Source organism: Peromyscus californicus, unplaced genomic scaffold (genome assembly GCF_007827085.1).
Source record: "Peromyscus californicus insignis strain IS unplaced genomic scaffold, ASM782708v3 Scaffold_14__1_contigs__length_90479793_seg_2, whole genome shotgun sequence".
In the NCBI taxonomy this organism is placed as follows: Eukaryota; Metazoa; Chordata; class Mammalia; order Rodentia; family Cricetidae; genus Peromyscus; species Peromyscus californicus.
Window position 1 is genome coordinate 47238667 of NW_026294436.1, and position 27091 is coordinate 47265757.

Sequence of the window (27091 nt, forward strand, 5' to 3'; positions counted from 1 at the left end):
CACTCATTAAAGGTTTGGGTTTTTGTTGTTTTTTTCCCTCTTATGTGTAGTAATAATCTGGAAGAGAAATAAAACTCAGACTAAAACTTTAATTCTCTGGGTAGATATGCATCTTACGATCATTTTAGTGTTTGAAAAGGTGAACTATGATTATTAGGGAACATGATATTTAGGTGAAAGTATATACTATGGTTGCCTGAAAAGTGAGCAATGCTGTTATATTTAGCCTGAAAGATGGCAAAAAACCCAAAAAACAACAATAAATGTGTGCAATCTTTTAAAGGACAGAAGAGCCAGTAATTAATAAAGACACGTGTTCAGATTTATTTGGAAATTCACAGTTTCTAATGGCACTACAGCTCTGTAGTTACATATTTAAAACCCTCTTTTCACAACACACAACAGTGTGACTTCCCACTCTAGCTCGGCTCTCATCTGGACTTCTCTTCAAAGGCCTGCCATACCTTTCAGGCCCTGTTGCTCTGAATGGCTAATTGTGCAGACTGAAAGGGGGAAAAATTCATCTCCTAAAACATACTGTTAACCTAAAGCAGCAAGTTAAACAAAAAAGGCTTTAAATAAATCACATTACAAACAATACCAAGAAAGGTATTAGACACATTTAAAAACAATTATTAACAAAAGTGCTCAATAAGTTATAACTTAAATTTTACAACACAAAATGGTCAATTCTCTCTCAAAAAGAAACACATTTCACTTTCACTCATCTCTGTACAACCACACATCAAGAACCAATTTATTCAGACACACATTGCCAATTACTTAAGGGACAAAAGGACAAACTAAGACAGATGCTGACACCACATACACATATATCTGCACATTGTAGCCAACAAAAGCAAACATCAAGGAATCATAATCCTGTTAGACTTGACCAATTGAACTGAGTAAGGCCTGACACACTCACTGGCTGCTTCTGTGACTATGTACAAAGGCAGTGACTGGACCATGGGAAACCTGGTCTCAGTGATGTGAACATTTGGAGGATTAGTGTTTACTGTGAACATTTAGAATACAATGTAAAAAGAAATCATCACAAATAGCTAAGTGTGTTTAAAAGTGAATTTATAATAAATTTGTTTTCAGATACCTGTCATTTCCAAGAAAATATCTTACCATTTCACTGAGTTAGTAACTCAGGAAAAAAATAACCCAATCCAACTAAATCAAATGAAAGCAAGGGTGAAATCATCACCTTTTATGTAAAAGGACTTTAGAAAATTTCAGCAGGTGTTTATTTCCAGTGAGATTGCTGAGCGACTCTAAGTTGGCAAGTCTTTAGGATTTTTATGCAAATGACCCACACTGTTGAGCTTCAGGCATGGACTACCTTAAAGCCTTGTAGTGTTTGCAACTTCAAAAACCTAATAGAGTTACAAAACAAATCAAATGACGGAAAGTCCTCCCTCCTCTTCCAGTGGCATTATAAATAGACAAAAGGCACATAAATATGGGAAGGTGCAAGAAATAGGAACCAAGCTGAAGGAAGAGGTTTAGGCTTTCATTCCTATCCCACCCAAGGAACACTGGGCTTCCAGATTGCTTCTGTCCCAGTAATTATCTGTGAAAAAACATCTTTATAAAATGTCTATCATCATCCTTATAGGAAGAGATCAGCCTTGTAAAACTGTAGCTTATCAGCCAAGATTGACAAAATCCTGTCTCTTTTTTAAAAAGGCAAAAAAACATAATTTCTGAATACTTTCCCCAATATTTTATCCCTCCCCTAAACCCTTCAAATACCACAAGCTGTTCTTCAAAGAACAAAAAAGTCTCCAGTATGAATGAATGTTCAGCTCCTTTTAGATATGTCCCGAGACTGCTGTAACACCAAATGCTCCCACGGTGATCTCCTTGTTTCCTTTGATTATGTCATGCAGGCTCGGCAACGACCCTGACTTAGTCTGTATAAGAGCTTTTATTAACTTCCCTTGGTCTTGGACTTTAGACCGCCTTCGTTTTAAAGCCCTCTTTTCAGTTTTTGTCTTTTGGGTCTGTCCATTGCACAGACTTGTACAAGCTGAAATGCCACAAAAATAGGACTCTTCTGACTGTGATGAAGTTTCTGAGCTTCCCTCAGATGGAGGGCCCTTGTAAGAAGAGTGATAAACTTCTCCCATATTAGAGAAATCTCTCTGGTTCGTAAAGGGCTTTCTTCCTTTTATGTCTCCGTTGGCTATAGGGTGCAATGGATCTGCAGGCTTTATCGTCTCAATTTTTTCAGTTTTGTACTTGCAACGTTTCTTCTATAACAGAAATGAAAGGAAGCACAGAAATTACTTTCCTTCTTATTAGATATGAGATATAAAAGAGGAAAGTATTACTGCCTGTGAGAAGTAAAGCAGTTTTATTCTTTCCTCTCCCCCCGCCTTCTGTTGTGAATAGTATCAGTGACATCGCATTTTGTAAATGCTACTCAATTCAGAGTTTCAACTGCTTATAGCCACTTGTGCATAGTTAGGTAGAGATAACTGACACCTGAATACCACCAGATGGCATATTGGTTACTTCCTTGTATATTTTATATGTTAACCTTGAAAGGTTTGTTTTTGGCTCCTACATGAGAAAAACCAAGCTTTAGAGATTTAGCTCCCTGTCTAAATTACAAAACAGTACCAAAGGTAGAATCAAAGCGTAACCTACTTCACACTAATCAGAAATTCTATTACCTATTGATAATTATTGCTAATTAAATAAATATTATGTAATTTGAGAGGTTAAAAAGAAAATGAGGCTTTATAGTCAAGGTGGAGGGGGGAATCCTAAGACACTAACCACTGCCTACTACCTAATGAGACATCTAAGTAAACCAGCCTCGGTCAAGCTGTCATTTTTAAGATGGGGGTGTTACCACCAATAGGCTGTTGAGAGGATTATAGGAACAGTGCCTGCACTGTGCCCAGCATCCATCAGAAGCTCAGTAAATAATGACTTTCTCCCAAAGATCAGTACATTTTTTTCACTAAAGGGCTGGATAATAATATTTTAGGCTTTGCAGGCCTCTTAAATGTCTCTTTAGTGTATTCTTGATTTTTACTTTGTAATCCTTTAAAAATGAGAAAGTACTTATTGGCGTCTATATTGTAGAAAATAGGCCAGAGTTTGATGACTTCTCTAGACATTAAACAAACATATGGGAACTGGGAAGACAATTCAGTTAGTAAAGTGCTTGTACAGTAGGAATGAAGTCCTAGGTTTGATCCCAAGTACTGCATAAAACATGGTGATGCACATCTGTAATTGTAGCATCAGAAGGTGCAGAGAGGATCAAAGTCATTCTCAGGTATGTAGCTGGTTTGAGGCCATCCTGGGATATGTAAGACTTTTATCTCAAACAAACAAAAACAAGGAAGAAAAAAAAGAAAGAAAATTAACATTCTGGTTGGGTATGATAGCTCACATCTCTTATCCCAGCCCTCGGGACATTGAGGCAAAAGGACTGCAGTGAGGTTGATGCCAGCAGGGATACATATTACTGTCCAGGCAAACCTGAGCTACAATGTGAGTGAGAACTTGTCTCAAAAACCAAAAAGCAGGCTGGGCGGTGGTGGCACACGCCTTTAATCCCAGCACTCGGGAGGCAGAGCCAGGCGGATCTCTGTGAGTTCGAGGCCAGCCTGGTCTACAGAGCGAGATCCAGGAAAGGCGCAAAGCTACACAGAGAAACCCTGTCTCGAAAAAACCAAAAAAACAACAACAACAACAACAAAAAACAAACAAAAAGCAGGGCCAGCAAGATGGCTTAGCAGGTAAAGGCATTTGGTGCCAAGAACTACAGGGTGGAAATTCTGCAAGTTATCATCTGCCCTTCACACCCTAAAAAAATGTAAAAATAAAACCACCCAAACAACTAAAAAAGAAAAACAAAAAATTTAAAATAAACATTATGCCAAGAAATACACATTAACATTTTCAGTATCTGTTTTCTTATTTACTACCATACAACTTACAACAGACTTCAAAAGAAAGTATTTACCTTTTTCTCTGGAGAGAACTTGAGGGGTTCTACGATGTACAAATCATTTGGGTCTACTGTAAGTAAGGAAAGGGGGTGTAAAATGAAAAGTGGATTATGCTATGACCAAACACCCCAAACAACGTTAGTGATTATTTTATTAATGAAATGGATAATAGGTATCAGGATAACCATTATTTCTACATTGAAAATTAGTTAGCCAGAATGGGCACGGTGGGCTCTGAATTAGGTCAAATTAATTTGAAGGTTGGTCATCAACTCTGAAGAAAATCAACATTCAAGTAAGTATATTTCCATTTTACATTTTGAATTAACAGTATCAACTGATACAGGAAGGGTCCTTCTCTGGGACCAGATCCATTCCCCACCTGATGATAACAGTAAGATTACTGGGTAAGCCATTACCAAGCCTATAGGTAATTCCTAAAAGATGGAGTCAGAAAGGTGCATTAATGATGTGTGTCAAGCAGTTGGAATCACATATAGATGCTAGTTAGAAGAACATAAAGAGATTCAGGAGTGCTTTTTGCTAACTTTTTATAGTTCTGATTAAAACTATTAACTCTCGCCGGGCGGTGGTGGCGCACGCCTTTAATCCCAGCACTCGGGAGGCAGAGGCAGGTGGATCTCTGTGAGTTTGAGGTCAGCCTGGTCTACAGAGCTAGTCCAGGACAGGCTCCAAAGCTACACAGAGAAACCCTGTCTTGAAAAACCAAAAAAAACCAAAACAAAACAAACAAAAAACTATTAACTCTAAAATACAGAAACAGTTTGAACATGTAATACATGTGACCCCATACTCATGAAAAAAACATTCTGACATGATGAGTATATTAGATCTATATATTTATCTCTAAGTTTAAAAAATTCTGTTACTCAGAACACTCCTACCTTTCCCTACAAGCACACATCTCTAAGTAGAGCTATAGAACTTTAGCCCTATTCAACTTGTTAAAACAACTCATAGTCCAACACAGACTAATTTAGTAAACAGCAAATTTATCATAAAACTAGAAAAGTATTAACAACATGATCCAATCAATTACAACTTATATTATTATTCCCAAAAAGCTCTTGAAAAAGTCACTAAATACATAAAAGTATACGATATTCCTCAAAATAGCCCTTTCTATCAAACCATTAATCTCCAGTTACTCTTTAAAAACATCACAATGCCTTCCTCTAGGAATGCTGTTGTTAGATTGACTTCTACACTGTCAACAAACGTGGTAGAAAAAGAAAAAAGCAAAGCTGCCAAGGACACGACAATCTAATTTTTAAATTATCCCTACAAATAATTTTCAAAGTGGAAAAGCACACAAAGATGAACAAGCAAACAAAGACATAGTACCCCTTGAGCAAGGGCCCACAAATACAATTAAATGAAGATTTACAAATATTCAGGATATTAGGATGATCACAGATTAGTGTCATCTAATAGCCATACCACTGTGAAAGGGACTGATCTCAAAAACGGGCTATAAAGACACTATACTTAACTGTGTTTAAATATTAAAAAGCTGGAAAATATCTCAAGAAACACAAAACAAGAAAACCAAACAAGGCTTTTTAACAAAACACAAGGATTTCCTAAGAACAGAAAATGTGGTTAAGTAAAATTTAAAACTCAATGGATGAATTTAGTAACAGATTAGATATAGCTGCAGACTATGTAGCTTAGAAAATGGATTAGAAAAAAACCAATCACCAAAAATGTATCATAGGGAAGCAAAAGGGGGCTGGATTAAGAGCACACACTGCTCTTGCAGAGGACCTGAGTCGGGTTTCCAGCACCCATGTCAGAAGCTCACAGCTCTGGGGACCTATTGGCCTCCAAGGGTACCTGCATTTACATTCACACAACCACACATATTTAATTTTAAAAGAAATCTTAAAAAAAAAATAAAGACAGAAACTTTACAAGACAAAGAGAATACAGAGAGCTGGATTAATACATTTATGAAATTGGAGACTTAAGACACTGAGGAGTAGGTAATATATATAGGGGACAATTCTCCATTACTCAAAAGATACCTATGTAGAGTTTTAAAGAGCCCAACAAACCTAACACAGAATTCAAGAAAAATGAAAATAGTAGTTCAAGGGGCTGTTGTGGTGGCAGGCAGATCTGTGAGTCAGAGACCAGCCTGATCTATAGTGAGTTACAGGACAGTCAGGGCTACATAGACAGATCCTGTTTCCAAAAAAAAAAAAAAAAAAAAAAAAGGAATCCAGAGGTTTAGAGACATAATGACAAATGAAATATGCAGGCAAATTTAAATAAACAATGAATATAATATGTAAAACCATGAGTTAGAATTAAGCAGAAAAACTAGAATTGACATAAATAAAACATAAAAATGAACATAATAAACAACGAAAGCATGAAGTTAAACAGAATAAGTAAGGACTTGTTAATAAGATCATTGTATTGATTCAGAAAAGAGGTAAAAAAATGTTTCTTTAGACAGGAAATACTTGTACCTTCCTGAAGTGACCAATAAAGGACAATGACTGTATAACTTCCAACCTAAGCACTGTAATAGGGAAATAAACATCCACTTCATCCTAACAAAAGGCCTCAAGTTAAGATGATGAAGGAGAGTACACTAGACCACAACACCAAATGCTCTAAGTATGTGTTAGTACATACTTAGCAAATGGGTAGATTCTTGGAATTGTGACTTAACATTACCAGAAAACTTCATTCCTACAACTTAAGCTAAAGACCCTAAACTACTCTTACAAAGAAAATTCTATACCCATGTAACTTTACTAATTAAAAAGGAAGCTATGATCTATAACTATAGCATATCTTAACAGGATGAAACAGAAGCTTAATAAGAAGACAAGAAAGGAAAAAATAGAAGCAAGATCTGAAACAGTAAGATGTGAATTCTAGAAATTCTGGTTTTTGAGGGTATTTATGCATTCTTCAAAAGAGAAGAAACAGACTTCTATAAACAAGCAAAATTGAAGGAACTATTATCTGCTTTGCAAGAAGTATTAATATTTCAGAATGAAGAAATAAGAAAAAACAATTTTTTTCTTATCGTTAACTGGTTAACAGATAATTATATTCAAATTAATGCCAATATGTTTTTGTATGTGTGTAAAAGCTATGTATTATATGTATACACGGAATGAATGATAGCAATAATGCAAGTGACGGGAGGCAGGATTTAAGATTACTTTGTTGCTATAACCATACCTGTGACAGGGTATGGCTTTATTTGAAAAGTGGAGATGGGTTAGCTGTAAATGTATACTGTAAACAAGCAATCATCAAAGTAACTCTATAAAGAAATTATACTGGATATGCTAACAAAAAGAATCAGGTAAAATACTCAATTATAACCAAAAAGAATAGAAATAATATAGAGGGCAAAAATAAAAGCAAACTCAACAGATGTAAAACAATAATATGGTAATATTTTTAAAATCAGTGGTCTAAATAAACTATTTAAAGGAGACTACCAGTCAGTTGGGCAATGAGATCCAACTATCTATTACCTTTAAAAAAATCATTTACATACAAAAGAAAGAGCAGCCACATTCACTTGAGACAAAGCAGAATTTTGACCTTGAAATAAAAACTGCATAATGACAAGGAGTTCAATATTCCAAAAAGACATACTGGTCATTTAACAACAGGGCATCATAGTATGTAGGCATATGGTCTAGTGATTTTAGACAAGGGTGACTGGACTATTGTCAGTAAGAAATGCATAATCTAGTCAACAAATTGTGCAGAAGAAAATGGACCCTTATGTCATATATACAAAAATTAACACCAAGTAGAATAAGATCTAAACCTATTAAACCAGGGGAAAAAAAAACAAAAGTTTTAGGGCTCTGGACTTCACAATGATTTCCTAGATAGGACACTGACAACAAAAGCAAAATGGATAGTGAAAAAGCTATGTGCAGAAAGGAAGAAAATATTTGTAAATAATATATTACATTTGCATTTATATGCTAGTGTATGTGTTTGTATTTGTGTGTGTATATATGTATATAGACATATATACAATGAATTAGCAAATCAAAGCACAGTAAAATAACTCACAGACATTAGAAAAGCTATTATTAGAAAAAAAAAGCAAAACAATGGAACACTGTTGCTGGGGTTGTAAAGCAGTACAGTAACTATGGAAAATATGGAAATTACTCAAAAAGAAATGAAAAACAACACTGTCACAAGATCTAGTTATCCCATTTGCAGTCATATATCCAGAAGAACCAACAATAGGATTGTCGAAGTGGTATTTGTACACCCATGCTAACAGCAGCATTACTTAAAACAGCAAAAGACATCAGAAGAGACAGCTTAAAACATCAGAAGGGGGCTGGAGAGATGGCTCAGAGGTTAAGGGCACTGGCTGCTCTTCCAGAAGTCCTGAGTTCAATTCCCAGCAACCACATGGTGGCTCACAACCATCCATAATGAGATCTGGCCTGTAGGCAACATGCAGGCACAACACTGTATACATAATGAATAAATAAATCTTAAAAAACAAAACAAACCAACAAAAAAACATCAGAAGACAGAGAGCTGATGAGATGGCATACTGGGTAAAGGCAAAGCTGACAAGCTGAGCTTGATTTCCAGGATCCACAAGTCCATGGCAGGAGAGAACTTTGACTCTCAAAGTTGTTCTTGGCCCTCCACATGTGGCTGTTCATAAGCGCATACACAGATGAAATAAAATAAAGAGAAAAATGCAAAGAAAATGAGGTATTTACACAAAGGAGACAATTATTCAGCTTTAAAAAGGAGATCTTATTGCACACTATAACATGGATGCACCCTGAAGGTATGTTATATAAAACAAACCATGCATAGAAAGACAAAGACTGCATGATTCCATGGATATGCAGTATTTAAAGTAGTTAAATTAAATGGGACATTAAATACAATAGTATTTAGGAGATGTCAGGTAGAGTGGAGACTGAGGGAGTTATAGATAATAGACATAATTTTCAGATTTCCAAGATGAAAATATTCTAAAGATCTGTTTTACAACAATGTGAACTTATTACTGAATTTCATACTTAAAACATGGTTAAAATGATACATTTTTATGTTGCTGCTTTAAAAAAAAAAAAAAAAACAATTTGAGCCGGGCGGTGGTGGCACACACCTTTAATCCCAGAACTCGGAAGGCAGAGGCAGGCGGATCTCTGTGAGTTCGAGGCCAGCCTGGTCTCCAAAGCAAGTTCCAGGAAAGGCACAAAGCTACACAGAGAAACCCTGTCTCAAAACAAAACAAAACAAAAACAAAAACAAAACAAACAAAAAAAACTATTTGACATAGTTCCTTCCTTCTAAGCTAAGAAGTGAAACTACGTATAAAATGGGAAAATTCAAGGCAGATTAAGACAAATGCCCTAAGAGTTTTGATTGAAGAAAAAATAAAGAAATGAATAACAGAAATCAGGACTGAAGTCAGTTCCTTCCTGCCTATTTCTTTCAACTTTCTTTAAAAGCAAGGATAAATCGAGATCACATCACTGTTTATAACAGAAGCAATTCTGTTATTAGAAAGCCTATTCTATTTGTCTTTAAAGAGAGAGAGGGAAAGAAAATTTAAAAAATGTATTAGTTCATCTAAATTAAAAGAAGACTAGAACTGATGAAAACAAAAACCATCTCAACTATCTCCCAATTGCATGAATATAGCTCAATTAAGAAATACATATACACCAATCAGAATGACTGCAAGACCCAAATTATGAAATGATTACTAGGATGTAGAACAACTGGGAAAGCTGGGAAGAAGCCATCCAAAGCTGATGGGAGGTCATCTGTAGAACACTCTAGAAAACCATGCTTTGACATTTACTAAAGGTGACACATATGCTATTACCCAGCATTCCCACTTCCATTTCTGTTGGCAGATGCATGTATATGTTGACTTAAAGACATGGAATAGCTTCAAAATGAAAACAGTCCAAAGGTAAATGTGTTAGTGTGCAGCATCTGTACAGTGGGACCCTGTGCTAGAATTAGAACAAATGAACTATATTAAACAGCATGGTGACTCATAACCATTAGATGTTAAAATACTGGCTACACTGGGAGGGGGAAATGCACAAAGTAGTTTTGGAGGTGTTAAGAGTACACTCCACTTTTTAATTAGGATGTGGATTACACAAGCATACTGAGTTTGTAAAAACTAAGCTTGCACATGAGTGGATTAAGTATGAAAAGCTTACACTAGTGAAACTTAGGAGTGCTTATTTGAAGGACATAATAATGGAAACATTCTGCTCAATTACTAAAATCCTAAAGAAAGGGAGAACAGCTGTTATTGAGAAAGCACCCGTAAATGAAAAATATAATTAACTGGTTATTTTACTATTGCTTTAAGGATAAATTTTTAAGTTTCTTAATAAGCACTAATTACAAAGGAACTAAAACAGGAAAATAGTCACTCAGTATACATCTGTTCACCCAAATATTAGCATGTCTTGAATGAAACCCAATTATAAACTCTGGGGCAAAGAAAGTGCCTCAAAAGTCCTAAACTAGAGACAAAAAGGGTCCTACCTGCACAAGAAGAGGAGGCAGAAAAGCACAGGATGCTATAGGAGCACATTGAGCATTCAGGTTTTCCATAGCTGCTGAACTTTCTCAAACATCCCTTTCTAAAAAGAAATACTTCTAAACAGGAGCATGTGCAAACAAAACTACTCATTGCTAATTAAAACTAAGTTCCCCCTCCCCACCCTTTGGGCTTTCAAAGGAACAAAGAGGTTTAAAGTATGAAAATGATAAAGTGGCTTTGACTAGCACAAACACAAAGATAACTTTCATTTTTTTGGTTGCAGATGGTCACAAACACAGCATGTACATTATACTTATGCCAGAAGCCAGTTTCATATTAAATATACATACATTCATACACACATATCATATTCACAGAAATCTACCTTCTTTGCCAGTAAACTGCAGAGATTTGGATCTGATGAGGGGGAACGATGTTCTTCTTTTCAAATTCATGTCATCATAGGAAGAGAAACACCTAGTACATTAAGAAAATAACATAGCATACAATGAATGTATGGCATCTAACTTACTATATAGCCCATTTAAATGGAGGATATTGAGAACTGCATAACGAATGGAACAAGCCTAAATTAACACACCACACACTACTAATGTGAGTAAAAGGAATCTGAAATGGTCATATCTTACAATGTGGGTTCTCTTTCATCTTTGAAGGCCACATCTGAATACCTTTCTCAACCAAAATAATTCAAAGGTTTGATGCATTTATTATTGGTTCCTCTCAATTATTCAATATAGCAATCTCCATGTATAGTGACCACTGGTTTCAAGAGGGAATTACTTCATGTCCTTTTATCTGCTCAGCATTTCTTTGAGGGAAAAAAAGTGGTGAAAGAAAGAAGAAACTGTGAAATATGATGTTAACCTTACCTTTTAGGGCTTGGATACTGATTACTTTTAGGAAGTTTTGAAATGTAATCTCCATCAAATTGAGAAGTGTTTCGACAACGTTGCATACAGAGCATCAGTCCCAAGACAACACATAAAATCAAAGACATAACAAGGTAACTCTGTCGATCTGAAACCTGAAAAGATAAACAATAATAATTATAATAATAAACTTCTTTAAAGAATATACAGTGGACCCTAAAATTCAGAGAACAAATAATTTTAAATAGTCAATGTGCTCCAAAACCATAATACAGAGCATGCTGCTTGAAAACAAACTATCAGACAATTGTTCTTGTTCTGTTTTCTTCCTATCTGATTCTACCTTGGAAAAATTTTCAACCTATGAAAGAGATGCAGCAGTACAGTAAGCACATTTTATTTATGCCTTAGACCTATGCTCACAACATTTTGTTAACATCTAATTAGTCCTCCCATCCGCACTCTCTTCCTCAGGGATAAGCATGCTAACACATAGCCTTTCCCATTATATACAACTGAACCATTTCTCAGTTATCAAACCCCTCAGACTCAACCTCAATTCCTTAACCTTGTATACCCAGTACTTCATTAAGGCTCATTTTTTAAATATATACTTTTAAATTTATACTTAATTCGACTAACCTCTTACTATTTTCTACTTCTAAAATCCTAGTCCAAGTTAACTTCACCCACGTCACTGCAATTGCCTCCTAACAACTTCCTTTCCTGTTTCTGTTCTTGTTCCTAACAGCCAATTTTCTTTTGTTTTTTTTTTTTGTTTGTTTGGTTTTTCGAGACAGGGTTTCTCTGTGTAGCTTTGCGCCTTTCCTGGAACTCACTCTGTAGACCAGGCTGGCCTCGAACTCACAGAGATCCGCCTGGCTCTGCCTCCCGAGTGCTGGGATTAAAGGCGTGCGCCACCACCGCCCGGCCCTCTAACAGCCAATTTTCAACAGGGCAGCAAATGAGGAATTCCTCAACATGTTAAGCATTACTGAGAAGATGTAGGTAATTTCTTTACTTAATAATTTCTAATCATTTGCAATGCTCAGAATAAAAATCAAACTAAATTGCTTTTTCCAAAAGACCTGACAGAATTAACATACCTGCCTTATAGGTAAGACTAAATCATGAAAGCCATGTTTTATAAAAGACTATCAAAATGTAGTTCCCAAACAATAAAATAATGCATTTTGGTGTTTTGAAAAAGTTCTATATAAAAGGTTCTATGTAAGTGACAGTTATGTCTAGTTCAAGCTTTGAACTATCATTTTCACAAGCTTGCCCTTCTGATAACCTCCCTAGGTGCACCGTGTCTTACAACAGAGGCAGCTGCACAATTACCTCTCGTTTTAATTCTGCTACAGTTGCCGACAAGTTTGAAATAAGCTGTGTCATGTTGGTCAGTTGTGCCTGTAGCAAGTGGATCGCTTCAGTTTGCCGCTGATCCTATAACAAAAGATTATCATTTTTTTTTTAATATTTCATCTTGTACATTAACTACATTATAAATTTAAGTAAAATATATAATTTGGAAAAACCACTAAGTTCTTTCAAAATGTATTTTTACAAAGATCTTAATGGATAAATACAAACTTTGATGAAAAGTTTAAAAAAATATAAAACACTTAAGAATCTGGGATTATGTTCAATCCTCTCTTCAAAAAAAGAATTATTTCATCACTCACTGCCAGGATGTAGAATACCGTATAACAGAAGCTAATGCACTTTCCAAATTAATATTGTTTCCATAGGTAAGAACTGTGGATCACCAGTCTCATACCTGCTACTCTCACCAAGTGTTTTTAAAAGCAAAGCAGCCAGTAAAAAGACATGCTGAAACTTCTCTGAAGTAAGTTTCTGGATACAGAGTATTTTAATGTAAAATTTAAAAAAAAAATCTTTCCTTTCACATCAAAATACAATGAATGAACTCAGGATATCACACCTACAAGTTGTTATCTAATAGATGCTATACTCCTATCAATGAAAAGAAGGTCATCAAAGTCACCTCTCTGAGCCAGGCGGTGGTGGCGCATGCCTTTAATCCCAGCACTTGGGAGGCAGAGCCAGGAGGATCTTTGTGAGTATGAGGCCAGCCTGGTCTACAGAGCGAGATCCAGGAAAGGCGCAAAGCTACACAGAGAAACCCTGTCTCGAAAAACAAACAAACAAAAAAAAGTCACCTCTCTGCATTTATTTCAGAAACATTTATAATCAACATGTCTTTATTTAAATTATCATTCTCAGGCATACTGTATACTAGACAAATGGTACTAAAATTTTACCATTTTCATGCATACTGTATACTAGACGAATGGTACTAAAAATTTAACCCTGGCCAGGTGGTGGTGACACACACTTTTAATCCCAACACTCGGGAGGCAGAGCCAGGTGGATCTCTGTGAATTCAAGGCCAGCCTGGTCTACACAGCGAGATCCAGGACAGGCACCAAAACTACACAGAGAAACCCTGTCTCGAAAAACAAAAAGCAAACAAACACACAAAAAATTACACCTATTAATGAATCAAAGGAAGGAAGGTAGGGAGGAAGGAAGGGAAGAAGGAAGGAAGGAAGGAAGGAAGGAAGGAAGGAAGGAAGGAAGGAAGATGTCCAGGAAATTGAAAACTCTAACTTAAGACCTCACAGAAACTACATAAGCAATTATTATTCTAGATCTATGATTTTCAATTTCAGATTCAAAAAGGTTTTAAGTCTCAACTGTGTGTAAGGGAAGAGGGGTGTATAAAACCTTTAATCTTTTCTAGTATAGTTTACCTTCTTAAAATACTAAGTTAGTGATTTATTATATCACTTCTTTTGAAACTCAACTCACATACACCATTGATTAGCCTGAGATAGTTACAAACACCTAAAGACAAGTCTAAACTGGTTAACACTTCTTTTTTTTTTTTTTTTTTTTTTTTTTTGGTTTTTCGAGACAGGGTTTCTCTGTGTAGCTTTGCGCCTTTTCCTGGAACTCACTTGGTAGCCCAGGCTGGCCTTGAACTCACAGAGATCCGCCTGGCTCTGCCTCCCGAGTGCTGGGATTAAAGGCATGCGCCACCACCGCCTGGCTGGTTAACACTTCTAATCAACACATTTGAAGATTGTAATATAAGATTACAAGTACTTAAACAGGCCTTTGAGACATAAAATATAGATACTATATATAAAGAGAGAGAAAATAAAGGTGTTATCAGATTAAAACTCTGATATATAATATTTGTTGGTTGTGGTAGCACACACATCATACTTAAAAGTGTAATACTGAAATTTTTTTCCGAAGACAGAGGAGTGAACTTATTACCAGTCATACTATCATCATTATCTACATCTGGCCAAGGGATAAATAAAAAAGAAGGATCAAAAAGAAATAAAGCTGTTATTTTCTGTAATCAACAAGAGTACTACAGAGAAAAACCACAAAACATTTTGCAATTTTAGAAAGTTGCAAAATTATACACAAAATATTCAATGTTTAAAAAATATTTTTCTAGATGAGATAATGACACCAGTAGCAAGATACCTTTCCAAACATGATATTGTATCCAGCTATCAGAAGAAAACGTGAGTAAGAATTACTTTTGCTACTTACATCCTACCAAAATCAATGGATATTTACATCAAGAGTAACATGAAAATCAGAAGAACCATTATGGAGAATAGTATGAAATTAATCAAAACGTTTTAACAGACTTTCCATATCATCTAGCAATTCACTGCTGGGTATGTAGCCAAAGGAGATAAAAAAATTTCCAGCATTTATAGCAGAATTATTAATAACAGATAAAATATGTGATTAACTCGTTGACTTTCAGTGGAACAGACAAAAAACAAAAAACACTGGTATATTTACATAATGGGATACTATTCAGTCATAAGTTGTTTATAGCAATGTGGATCAATATGGAGGTTATTACTTCAAGTGAAATAAATCTGGCACAGACAGACATGTGCCAGATATTCTCACTCATTTGTGCAAACTATTAAGTCAACCTACATAGGACAGAAAGGTGAAAAAATGAAAAGAAGTTCAATCAAGGGCACAATAGAGTGGGAGAATTTTTTCCATTTCTTCTCTAGCACAGTGGAAAAGTACTGGTTAAAATAATTTGATATATTTGAAACTAGAGAGTACTGACACTGGTTGAAGTGACTTACTACCCTGATTATCCATTACACATTGTACATGCACAGTAATTACAAAACACTCCATAAAGATGTATGCATATCACATTATACTCTAAAAACTATATATATGATAAAGAAGAAACCAACCTGTTCTTCTGCTATTCTTGAAGTATTCTGAAGCTTTACTATTGTTTTATTGAAAGCCTTTTGCATTTCTTCCATTTGTTTTCGGTACCTACAGAGTAAAGAACTGCTTTAAATTCACTTTCTCATTCATTAAGCACTGGAAAAATACTTCTGATTTTGAGACTGGACAATCCACTTTTCTTAAAATGACCTATTGAGGACTGTACAATACAGTAATACATACAAAAAGTATTAACCAACAGATCCTGAACATCAAGTCTATTCTTCTCATTGTTATAAAAAAATGTAACGTGATTCCTTCTGGATGGAGTACAGTGGGGAAAGGCCAGAAACAAATTCCCCTTTCCGTACCTTACTGACATCTCATTAGCAGCATTTCAACTTAAGAGGGATAAGAAAAAGTGGTATGTCAAGATCTCTAGGCATCTGGTGCCCAAGTAATGGCAAATGTAGGAGAAAGAAACTCTAGGATAGATATTGGACATTTACAGAATAATGAAACAGAATACAGGCATAAAAACAAGAAGACTGTGCCTACAGTCTTTTTTTTTTTTTTTTTTTTTTTTTTTTTTGGTTTTTCGAGACAGGGTTTCTCTGTGTAGCTTTGCGCCTTTCCTGGAACTCGCTTTGGAGACCAGGCTGGCCTCGAACTCACAGAGATCCGCCTGGCTCTGCCTCCCGAGTGCTGGGATTAAAGGCGTGCGCCACCACCGCCCGGCCTGTGCCTACAGTCTTAATCACTGCCTGAGTGTACTGACACTAAGGAATAAAGAATATAAATTATGACAAAAGAACTATGATTCTGTGATCTGTATAAAAGGTGTGTTGATTATAAATGCTGCATATTTTGTCTGCATATATAAATGCTGCAATCTTGTCTGATTTTCTCTCATCTTTACATATCTAAGCTCTTAAATATCTGGTACAGATGCACTACAAGCCTTAAGGTACTTTCCCATGTTCTCTCTGGGAATCAGTAAAAAAACTGCTGAAGTCAAGCAATAGAAAGAGAAAATGATGCTGGACATGCTAGCATAAATCTACAGTCCCAGTTAATCAAGAGGTTTGTAAGATCACATAAGCCCTTCAAAAGCTCAAGACTAATCTCAGCAACATAGTAAGAACACAAAAATTATAAAGGAGTGAATGAGCTACAGAAAATGTATTAGCCTAATAATAATGGCATGTCACTAACTACTTATAAAAAACAAAACAGCTAACAATTCTGGAAAGCTTTGAACACCAAGTGGCTTGCCCTCTTTTTTTTTTTTTTTTTTTTGTTGTTTTTCAAAACAGGGTTTCTCTGGGTAGCTTTGCACCTTTCCTGGAACTCGCTTTGGAGACCAGGCTGGCCTCAAACTCACAGAGATCCGCCTGCCTCTGCCTCCTGCGTGCTGGGATTAAAGGCATGTGCCACCACCGCCCAGCTAAATAGGAGACTGGATTTTTTTTTTTTTTTTAAGATTTATTTCTTTATTATGTACACAGTGTTCTGCCTGCACACCAGAAGAGGGCACCAGATCTCATTACAGATGGTTGTGAGCCACCATGTGGTTGCTGGTAATTGAACTCAGGACCTCTGGAAGAGCAACCAGCGCTCTTAACCTCTGAGCCATCTCTCCAGCCCTGCTTGCCCTCTTTTTTCCAGTTAAAATCATGCTTACGACATTACCACAATATCTTTGTAGATCTTATCAGCTAACGTATAAGAAAGCTTACCTTTGACTAAGTTCCTCCAGATAACGGCCACTGAGAGACATGTTAACTTCTAAGGCTTTAATACGATTATTAAGTCTCATAAATACTGACTCCTTTTGATTTGATCCATGTACAAGATTCCCATTACCATATCCCAGATCTGTAGAATTTTGTAACTCAGCATAGAAATCTGTAGCTGTCCTCTGTAACCCTCTTAAAAGGGCATCTTCTGGAGACTGTTCATCCTCTTTTACTTCAGGCAGTGAAGGATCTATAAGCGGAGTCACTATTTGCTTTGGTATATCAGCTGTACTCACTCTGGTTTCCCCATCTTCACTATCTGGTACAGTGGCTGTGTTTATAGGTGGTGGTACTGTTTCAGATAGCTTGATGATGACTTCTGTGGAGGACATGTCTTCTTTCACAGTATTGTCCACTACCTCATTAACTTTACTTGTTTCATAAATAACAGAGGGCTTCTCTATAGAACTAAAGCTCTCAGGCTTTTTTTCCATTTCATCATCAGACTCAACAGAACTCTCCTGGGGCATTACTTGTGATGGTGTAAGTCCTCCCTCATATTTAACAGACTCAGATCCTTCTACTTTAGTCAGTGAATTGATTTCTGGAGTAATTTCGAAGAGAAGAGACTGAGAAAGAGTTTGAGGATGGCTTGGTTCAATTTCAATTGCATCCACTGTGTGATTCATCAAATCACCCTGGTGCACACTACTTAAGTCATCAAGAACAACAGTTTCAGCTTCTCTTTCCATGTTCTCATTGTCCACATCTCCACTGGGAGGCTCCACTACTGAAACCTCTACTGACTCTACAGGAAGTAGCAACGACGGCTGAGCTGGCACAAAATCTTTTCCTTTACTCATAGCAGTTCTGCTGCGTTGTCGATAAAGAGCGATTCTGACTGAGCACCATTTATATATGTACTCCGAGAAACTAGAAATACAACAAATTGAGGTCAGTTCACTACAAAGTATTTGTGTCTCAGACTCAAACCAGGATGACGACTCATCCTCCTGTTCCCCGCTACCCAAAAGGGTCACTGTGGATGGACTTGCTTCCTCTTCTTCCTCCTGAACCAGCTGTACAATAGGACTCTCTTTTGGAGTATCAGAGGTTGATGGTTCTGTATCATGTGTACGGTCTTCATTGATTACATATCTAGAAACACATATACATAATTAGATATCACTTAGTTAGAAATCTAATGTTAAAATAAGCTTAAGGAAAATGTCTTTGCACAACATAAGGGAAGACCAGGATTTCAAAAGCAATGGTGTGAACAAAGCTGTACTCAATTTTCCCCATTTTATATCTTCCCATTTTATTTTTAAAAAATGTATTTAAGTCAGAAATGGCAACACAAAATCCCCTTACCAAGTCAGAAATGGCAACACAAAATCCACTTACCAGATAGTCAGATAGATCAAGCCACTGTATTTTACCACATCAAATTAGCTTCCTTTTAATGTTTGACTCTAAAGTGAATACTTCTCTTCCCTGCATGTACAGTGTATCTTTCTTTCTGTAACATTTACTAACTTTTTACAAGCCTTATCACCACTCTTTACAGATTAGAAATTCAGATACCCAAGAGCTAGAACTAGAATCCAGGATTTTAATATCATCTGCAGAAGGCAACTCAAGTTCTCAACGATGTTTCTGTAGATACTGTGAGGAATTCCCACACAGAAGACTCTCTGCTTTTAAGGAGATACAATCTTAACATCACCTGAGCTAGTTTTCTTATTAAAAGACAAATACCTGACTACTTTAATAAAAAGTCCTGGGTCATCATAAGCCAACAATGTCATTAAGCCTGTCTCACCATTGGCTCTATTGTACCAGGTCTGTATGGTTGGGCCTAACTAGGGGGGGAGTAATAGTAGAAAATTACAATGCCCATGGTTCTGTCTGAGATGGACAATTTCTGAGTACAATCTTAAAGAACAAATAAAAAACCTGAAAAACTCAGGTAATATGAATATCAAAATTAAATTATCTTTATATGCAAAATCTACTTAAAAAATTCCTACCAGGAAGTGTTTCTAAGTACAGACTACTGTCACAATGACAAAAGCAAAGACAAAGAGCATTTAAGAAGCAGACTTTCATTTTTGCTGAGAGCAAAATACTAACCAATTAAGATAAAACAATTAAATTATGCTTCTCTAACCAGAAAGAGCTATCTACAGCCATATAGATTCATTTAGTACCTAATTATGTTTCTCACAGAGTCAAGGGCACATCACCTACTAGTTACAGAACAAACCATGACAGTAGAAAGGAGCAATGTCTGAGGAAAGGAAGGAGAAAATCAAGCAATCTGGCAAACGGTAAGTTACAGACTGTTGTACATACTCTAGTCTGTTACAGCTAAAACACTTAAGCATAGGAAAAGAAAGTAATAGCTTTCCATAACTTCTACTAAGATTGCACATGGAGTCCTGCATTTTTTGTTATCTCACCAAGTGATTGCTCTATAATTATTTAAAAAAATTAAGAGCAAACAAATGAAGAAACCTTAAGTAAAAACTTTGCAATAATATATAATAAAAGTCAATGTAGCCGGGCGGTGGTGGCGCACGCCTTTAATCCCAGCACTCGGGAGGCAGAGCCAGGCGGATCTCTGTGAGTTCGAGGCCAGCCTGGGCTACCAAGTGAGTTCCAGGAGAGGCGCAAAGCTACACAGAGAAACCCTGTCTCGAAAAACCAAAAAAAAAAAAAAAAAAAAAAGTCAATGTGGGAGCTTGTGCTTGTAAATCCAGTACTTGGGAAAAAGAAACAGGAGGATCTCAAGTTTGGGACCAGGCTGAACTGCATAGGGAGATCATGTCTCAACAACATTCCTTTTCAAATATTCATGTTTGCATGTGTGCACATATAAGTGTGTATAAATAAAATTAGCTTGCTTAGTTTGTTTAAAAAAATGTTAACTGGGGCTGGAGAGATGGCTCAGAGGTTAAGAGCACTGAATGCTCTTCCAGAGGTCCCAAGTTCAATTCCCAGCAACCACATGGTGGCCCACAACCATCTGCAATGAGATCTGGCACCCTTTTCTGTATACATAATAAATAAATAAATCTTTAAAAAAAAAATGTTAACTGAAGAAGCCTAGTTATAAAATCAAGAGTAGCAATTATACCCCTAGATAATTAGAAATACAAGAATATCTCTATCACTAATATATATTTTTAGGTACTTTTACAAATCAGTAACATATATGCTATATTTTTCACTCCAATCACCTAATAAATATCTTCAGTCACTTTCAGAATATAAATATCTTAACTCTACTCTTCAAAGCCAAAAAAATCATCTTTTAATTAGTATGCTGTTTGGGAATTACAGTTCAAAGCATACTCACTGCAATTCTGATTTTCTACTATTGTGAAATAGTTCAAATTCAAATACCCCCTCTACTAGAGTTCCTGGGGAAAAAAAAAGATTTTCAGATTTTACACAATAACCATAACCCATTAGCCAAATTACTGAATTTATTGTCTACTATAGATAGCATATACCTACAAATAATATGTACCTATAATGTAAATGTCTTTGATAAGACCCCCCCAAATTAAGGTATTTTATGTTATGTTATCTATATACACAACACTGCCCCAAGTGTGCCACTGCAAAAAAAATTCAACAAATCAGTTTAAGAATGAAAAAAACTTAGTTTGCTGGGTGACAAACACAAGTCAAGAACCACCGCTCTAGGTAGTTTGGGTACCTTTTGTGGCTTTCTAGGGACATCATATATACATATACAATGCTTTAACATTTAATAAAAAACAAGCTTTTGAAATCTGTCCTCAACTCTAGAGTAATCACCTTCAGTAAGGAAATATTTTTAAGATCCAATGTGTAAAAACAAAGCATAATACCAAAACAACAAATGTGTGGAATGCAGTGTATTTTTTTTTTTTTTTTTTTTGGTTTTTCGAGACAGGGTTTCTCTGTGTAGCTTTGCGCCTTTCCTGGAACTCACTTGGTAGCCCAGGCTGGCCTCGAACTCACAGAGATCCGCCTGCCTCTGCCTCCCGAGTGCTGGGATTAAAGGCATGCGCCACCACCGCCCGGCGTATTTTTAATATACATATACACAAATAAAAAGAAGCAATTGAAGTGTTCTAAGTAGCTGTAGGAATGTCTGCCCTATGATTCAGGCTCTCATAAATTACTAAATATATATAATATATATATATATATATATATATATATTACAAGCTCTTTTTTTATATTCATAAACTCAGCTCTGTTTGTCGCAGTATAACTTACTCAGGTGATGGAACAGGAGTGGAAACACGACTTGATTCAGGCATTTTAGGTGCAGTTGTGGCAGTGGCATTCTCAGATATACTTTTATTTCCTATTTTAAGAAAGATGCCCACATTGAGTTTAATGTTTAAAAGCTGTACCATAAAATATTTTACTGTAACAAATTAAAAAGAGCTTTAGCCTTGTAGGGGGGAAAGACGTACAAATACATTTGCTACTGAGGAGATTTTTCTCTTTTAAATCTGAATTCTCTTAGAAAGACATGACTGCACACGATCACAACTATAAAGAATGAACGTTATTCCTCAATTTATTTGATATTATAAATTTCGCATAATCTTACATAATTAATATGCTTCTAGAACAGAAAGCTATTGGAAAATGAGAAAGTAAAATGGGTAATTTTGAAGCTTACCCTTGGAGTAGTGGTTTTTAAAAATATAAAAGGCACCTTGTTACTCTTTGCTAATGATATTATTTGTAATTCTCTAAAGAAAAAGCCGACTTACTGCATTAGTATTTTTGCTACACAAAAGGAAGGCTAATATAAAGTACCACTAGGACTTCAAATACTCAGTAAAGAGATGAGGGCATAGAATTACTACTGTCATAGCTAGGAAGAATCAAGTATCAATTCAGTTGGGCAGGGCACCTGTCATCACCCAGACACTAGTGAGACTGAGATAGGAGGATTGTTAAGTTCAAGGCCAGCCTGGCAACTTAAGACCTAACTCAAAATTTAAAAAAATTTAAAGGCTAGGTATAATGCTCAGTCAAAGATTACTTGTATAACAGATGTGATGTCTTGGGTTGAATGAATTCTACCAGGGCGGCAAGGAGGTGTGTAGAGGGACAGAGATCAATTCATGAACGTTATGCAGATGAAGTTCGTTCATTAAAAAAAGAACTTGTGAAGTTCAATTAGCAATGGCTAATGCGGAACTGCTTAGTTCTTTTCAAAGGTCTCTCCATTTCTAAATGGAAATTCTATTTTGTTGGTTTATTACTTCCTTTTTCTAACTTAAAGGATCCATGAAGTACTATTTTAAAGACCCATAAAATGATTAGGTACCTTCTGTCAAGTCTTCAGTTTTTGCTCCCAGAATATTAGCAGCAATATTCACCATATTTAGAATGGCATCTAAAACAAAATTCAATCAGAAAACAATACCAATATACCTAAACAGTCTTATTAAAATCTTAATATAGTTTTTAAAAAGTCCATAAAGGTCTTTAAGCCTTTTTCTTTTGACTAGTTATCTTTGTATTTCCTATCAAAGTCCAATATAGGACACAGATTTTAGCCAGAGTAAATTGAAATTTTAATGTTCAGAAGGAATTTTAAATGCAATTTTTTAAAAATAAAACTTCCTCCTATCTTTTACTAAATACTGTCTTTAACACATTACAAAATTCAATTATAATTCAACATACAGCCTGGACTGGGACATAGAGGAAATGAGATGATCAAAATTCATATTTCAATTTTTTTTAAGGTTCTATAGTTTTTTTAAAAAATCAACTTATATAGACAAAGCAATTTTCTAAATGAGTAAAAATAAAATGGGAAGATTATTATCCAAAGAAAAGCAGAAATTTCTATTATTAATTTTATACTATCATATTATCATATATCTATCAGTCACATAAATTTGTAATACACATAATTAAATTTCTTTGATGACTTTTAAAACTAATTAGGCAAAACAATGTTTTGTGGGTTGTATACAGCACCCAATACCATTGATTGTGTGGATAAGGCAATTTTTTTTAAAAGTTAAAGTCAAAACTAAAGTTAACAGGTAGAACAATTTGCAAAGTTGGTTGTTCTGATTTTTTTTTTTCCCCTCAGTGGGGATATTTAGCTAAGAAATAAAGGTGGTACAAACCTCCATTGCTACATAAAGACATCTATGAATACATGAGAAGCACAAAAGAGCAGAATTCCACAAGAATCTGGTGATCATAGTGGGGAGTCTTCTAATAATGTAACATAACTTCAGAGGAATTTCCCCCGTCTACCTTCAACTATCATTTGAAGTCAATTCTTCACTATCGTGCACTTCTAATAAAGCATTGAGTGGGAGAGGCTGTACTGTAAGCCTCCCAAGTTATTTCCATCTTAGACCCCTCATAAAAGTCATTCAGAGAGTTTGTATTACACTTTCAGTGAAAACCAAAGATGTGAAAAGAAAAGATCTAAGGGAAGGCACATCAAGAAGGCTGAAAGCCAGCTCAGCACGGTGACACAGACCCATATATGTGTGCAGGGTGGGAAAAAGACTTCTGACTGTTTAAAGAGGACTCCAAGTAGAGTAATTTTAATATGCACATAAGTGTGATTTTATCTGAATATGAAACAAAAAACGGACTTTATTTATAATCGTCAGAATAACAAAAGCTGCCACTTTTAAATGTCTTGCCCTTAGATGCGACAAGCTGGGGAACAGAGAAGTACAGCCCTAGTCTTTTACTCAGGCTAAGATGATGCTTCAGTTGAGGTATGACAGGAACAATAACCACCATCGCCTCACAATCCTCCACATCAGGAATGGAAACTCCTGCTTTGAATAAGCCTACGTTGAATGCCAATAATACCACACTATTGGACATGATCTTCTACTTACACTGCCACCCAAAGTTCAGTCACAGCTGCCTGATTTACAAAAATCAAATTTTTGAATCTATAGTTTATATTCTCTTGTATTCAAAATAAACTTGTATCTCAGATTTCCAATTTAGGTCATCATTAAAGAATTCAGAGCTGGAGAGATGGTTCAAAGGTTAAGAGCACCGACTGTTCTTCCAGAGGTCCTGAGTTCAATTCCCAGCAACCACATGGTGGCTCACAACCATCTGTAATGAAATCTAGCACCCTCTTCTGTATACATAATAAATAAACAAACAAACAAACAACAAAAAAGCTACATGAAGAAACCCTGTCTTGAAAAAAATAAAACAAAACAAAAAAACAAACAAAAAAAAGAATTCAATGAACAAACATCTACATTAACCTGTATAAAGAACTTATTTTTGTGTTATTTTGGACTTAATTTTACTAATAGTTTAACAATAAGAAGACACACAGTATTTTACATCTTAAAGACCTATCTGTCATCGTTTTAGGGGACTGCTTGGTAACAAAAGCAAATTTTAGAAGATTTCTATTTTCTAGCTCATCTAACTAAAAGAAACAATTTCCTTATGTTCAAAGAACATTAATTTTTTCTCTCTCTTTTGGTCTTTTGAGACAAAATAACTTTGTGAACAGTCTATATTCTGACCATTCTACACTTAGAGCCAAATGTGGGCAGCTTTAGATCTTTTTAGAAGGACTAGAGCTGTAACATCAAGCACAATCTCAAGACTGTATTAATTTTCCCTCATTTCTCTGAGTTGGCAAGTTACACATCCCACATAATTCCTTTAGGAATGAAATACTTGTAGGGACAACCTCTACATTATTGTTGAGTCTCCAGTACTTCAATGGCATTTTGGCTACAGAAAACTAACTCCTGTCTAGAATGCAGAGATGGGGGAGTTTTTGTCTATGCTTCAATATTCCAAGATGAACCAACCCAAACACTACCTTCTTCTATGTGCACTCCGTTCCCTTTGGATAATCATTTCCACTTTCTAAAACGGCAATACAAAATCCACTTACCAAGTAACCTGGTAGCTCAAACCACTGCATTTTACCACATCAAATTTCAAATATATTGACTTAAAAACTGCATTTTCTCCTAAACGTGTATATGGATATATTTGGCAGATATAGAGATTTAAATAAAATGTAAAACATGTATCTAAGAGGAAAGATAAGCTAATAAGAATATCAAAGTAGAGGGCCATATAGTAAATTCACAAGACAAAGCACAAGTGAAACAGGATGCATTAGGGAGAATTCTTATTGATGTAAAGATATAAGTGTTTTAGTTCAAGAATGTAAGCAAGAGTCACAAGAACTATCAGAATGGGCGTGCACACACGATGCTCTAAGACAGCCATTTCTCCCTTTGTAATAGTAAAATTGCACAGTATCAAGCATGTCTAGGTATAGACTGAGTATGTATTCTGGTGATGTATACTTCCTATGAATACTAACTATAGGCTAAGCATCCCTATCCCAAAACTCTAAAGCCTGGAAGCCAAAATGCTCCAAAATACACTTTTTGAGCACTAACAATTCCTACTTCCAAAAGCAGAAAATTTAAAATACGACTTCATATGATGGATCATAGTCAAAATTCAGGCATACTACAAATACTGTATAAAATTACCTTCAAGTTATGTGCATAAACTGCAAAACAAGAGAATTTCATGCTTAAACTTACATCTCAGCCTCAAGATATCTCATTATGTATATGCCAATATTTTGAAATCCAAATTGTGAAATTAAAGTTACAAAATTCTGCTTTATAGACTATATACACAATTTTAAAAAGGGAAAAGTTTGTGTATGTTAGTACACATCTCTAATTTCAATACTTTGGAAGTAGAGGCAGGAGGATGACAAGTTTGAAGAAACCTGGGTTACATAGAGATTTTGTTTCAAAAATCTAAAGAGTGGGAAGATAACTTAGCACAGTAATAGAGTGCTGGCCTAGCATGGGCAAAGCCCTAGGTCTGCTTTCCAGTACCAAAATGCTGGGTTCCAAATAAGCCCAATTTCAAGCTCATTTAGAACTGCCAAACTTGGATATTCTATTGTTAGACATGGGTTCTTTAGACTAATTCTACACATGTATGCACTCCTTACACTATTAGTTATCCTATCTTAGAGGATGTAACTAAGTCAGGTATGTCATTTCAAAAAGCTATTTTCCATACTACAGAGCAAGTAACATCTCCCTCTCTCTATCATTTCACTAGGCAAATTCTTTAAATACCCAGAACACACAAAGGTAAATGAATTGCCTTTCAAGACCGATAAAAGAAAAAAAGTAAAAGTTTTAGCAAGAATCACATTTCTCAAAGAGAAAGAAAGAAAAAGTTGAATATAAAAGTCTATATATAATTAGTTAAAATAGTATATGGTCAGAGAAAAGACTACAAGTAGGGAAATGTCCTACACTGGCATATAACTATGTTTTAATGGCATCTGTGAACTAATCCCATAGGAATAAGAAAAACAAAACCCAGAATATTAACAGGGTTTTCCCTTAGCTAAAACTATAGTAAGAAACTAATTACCTCCTTTCTGGTAACCATCAGAAGCTAAAGATCTTTTAATCTGGTTCTAACTCCATGTAAAAATCTTTTAGTCTGGTTCTAACTCCATGTATAAAAAGAAAAGAAATAGATGCTTCCTCAGAACAAGTTCATCATTAAGAATAATGACTACTACATAAAACAAACATATACTGAAGA

At 35.5% G+C, this 27091-nt stretch overlaps 1 protein-coding gene across 4 annotated transcripts in view; it reads right to left on the reverse strand.

Moving 5' to 3' along the window:
* Positions 1–300: 300 nt before the first annotated feature.
* The window catches only part of Suco (SUN domain containing ossification factor), a 61204-nt gene continuing 34413 nt past the window's right edge, over positions 301–27091 (reverse strand). The window contains exons 16-24 of one of the 4 annotated variants that reach the window (XM_052737378.1): positions 22794–22862; positions 21722–21812; positions 17444–18601; positions 15725–15812; positions 12786–12890; positions 11442–11596; positions 10934–11025; positions 3998–4050; positions 301–2267 (exon numbers count right to left, since the gene is read on the reverse strand). In XM_052737378.1, the coding sequence (XP_052593338.1) occupies positions 1824–2267; positions 3998–4050; positions 10934–11025; positions 11442–11596; positions 12786–12890; positions 15725–15812; positions 17444–18601; positions 21722–21812; positions 22794–22862 (2255 nt within the window). In that variant the 3' untranslated portion in view covers positions 301–1823. Of the gene's footprint in view, positions 2268–3997; positions 4054–10550; positions 10649–10933; positions 11026–11441; positions 11597–12785; positions 12891–15724; positions 15813–17443; positions 18602–21721; positions 21813–22793; positions 22863–27091 lie in introns of those variants that run through there. The other 3 variants (XM_052737377.1, XR_008217946.1, XR_008217945.1) reach the window with 3 other exon arrangements.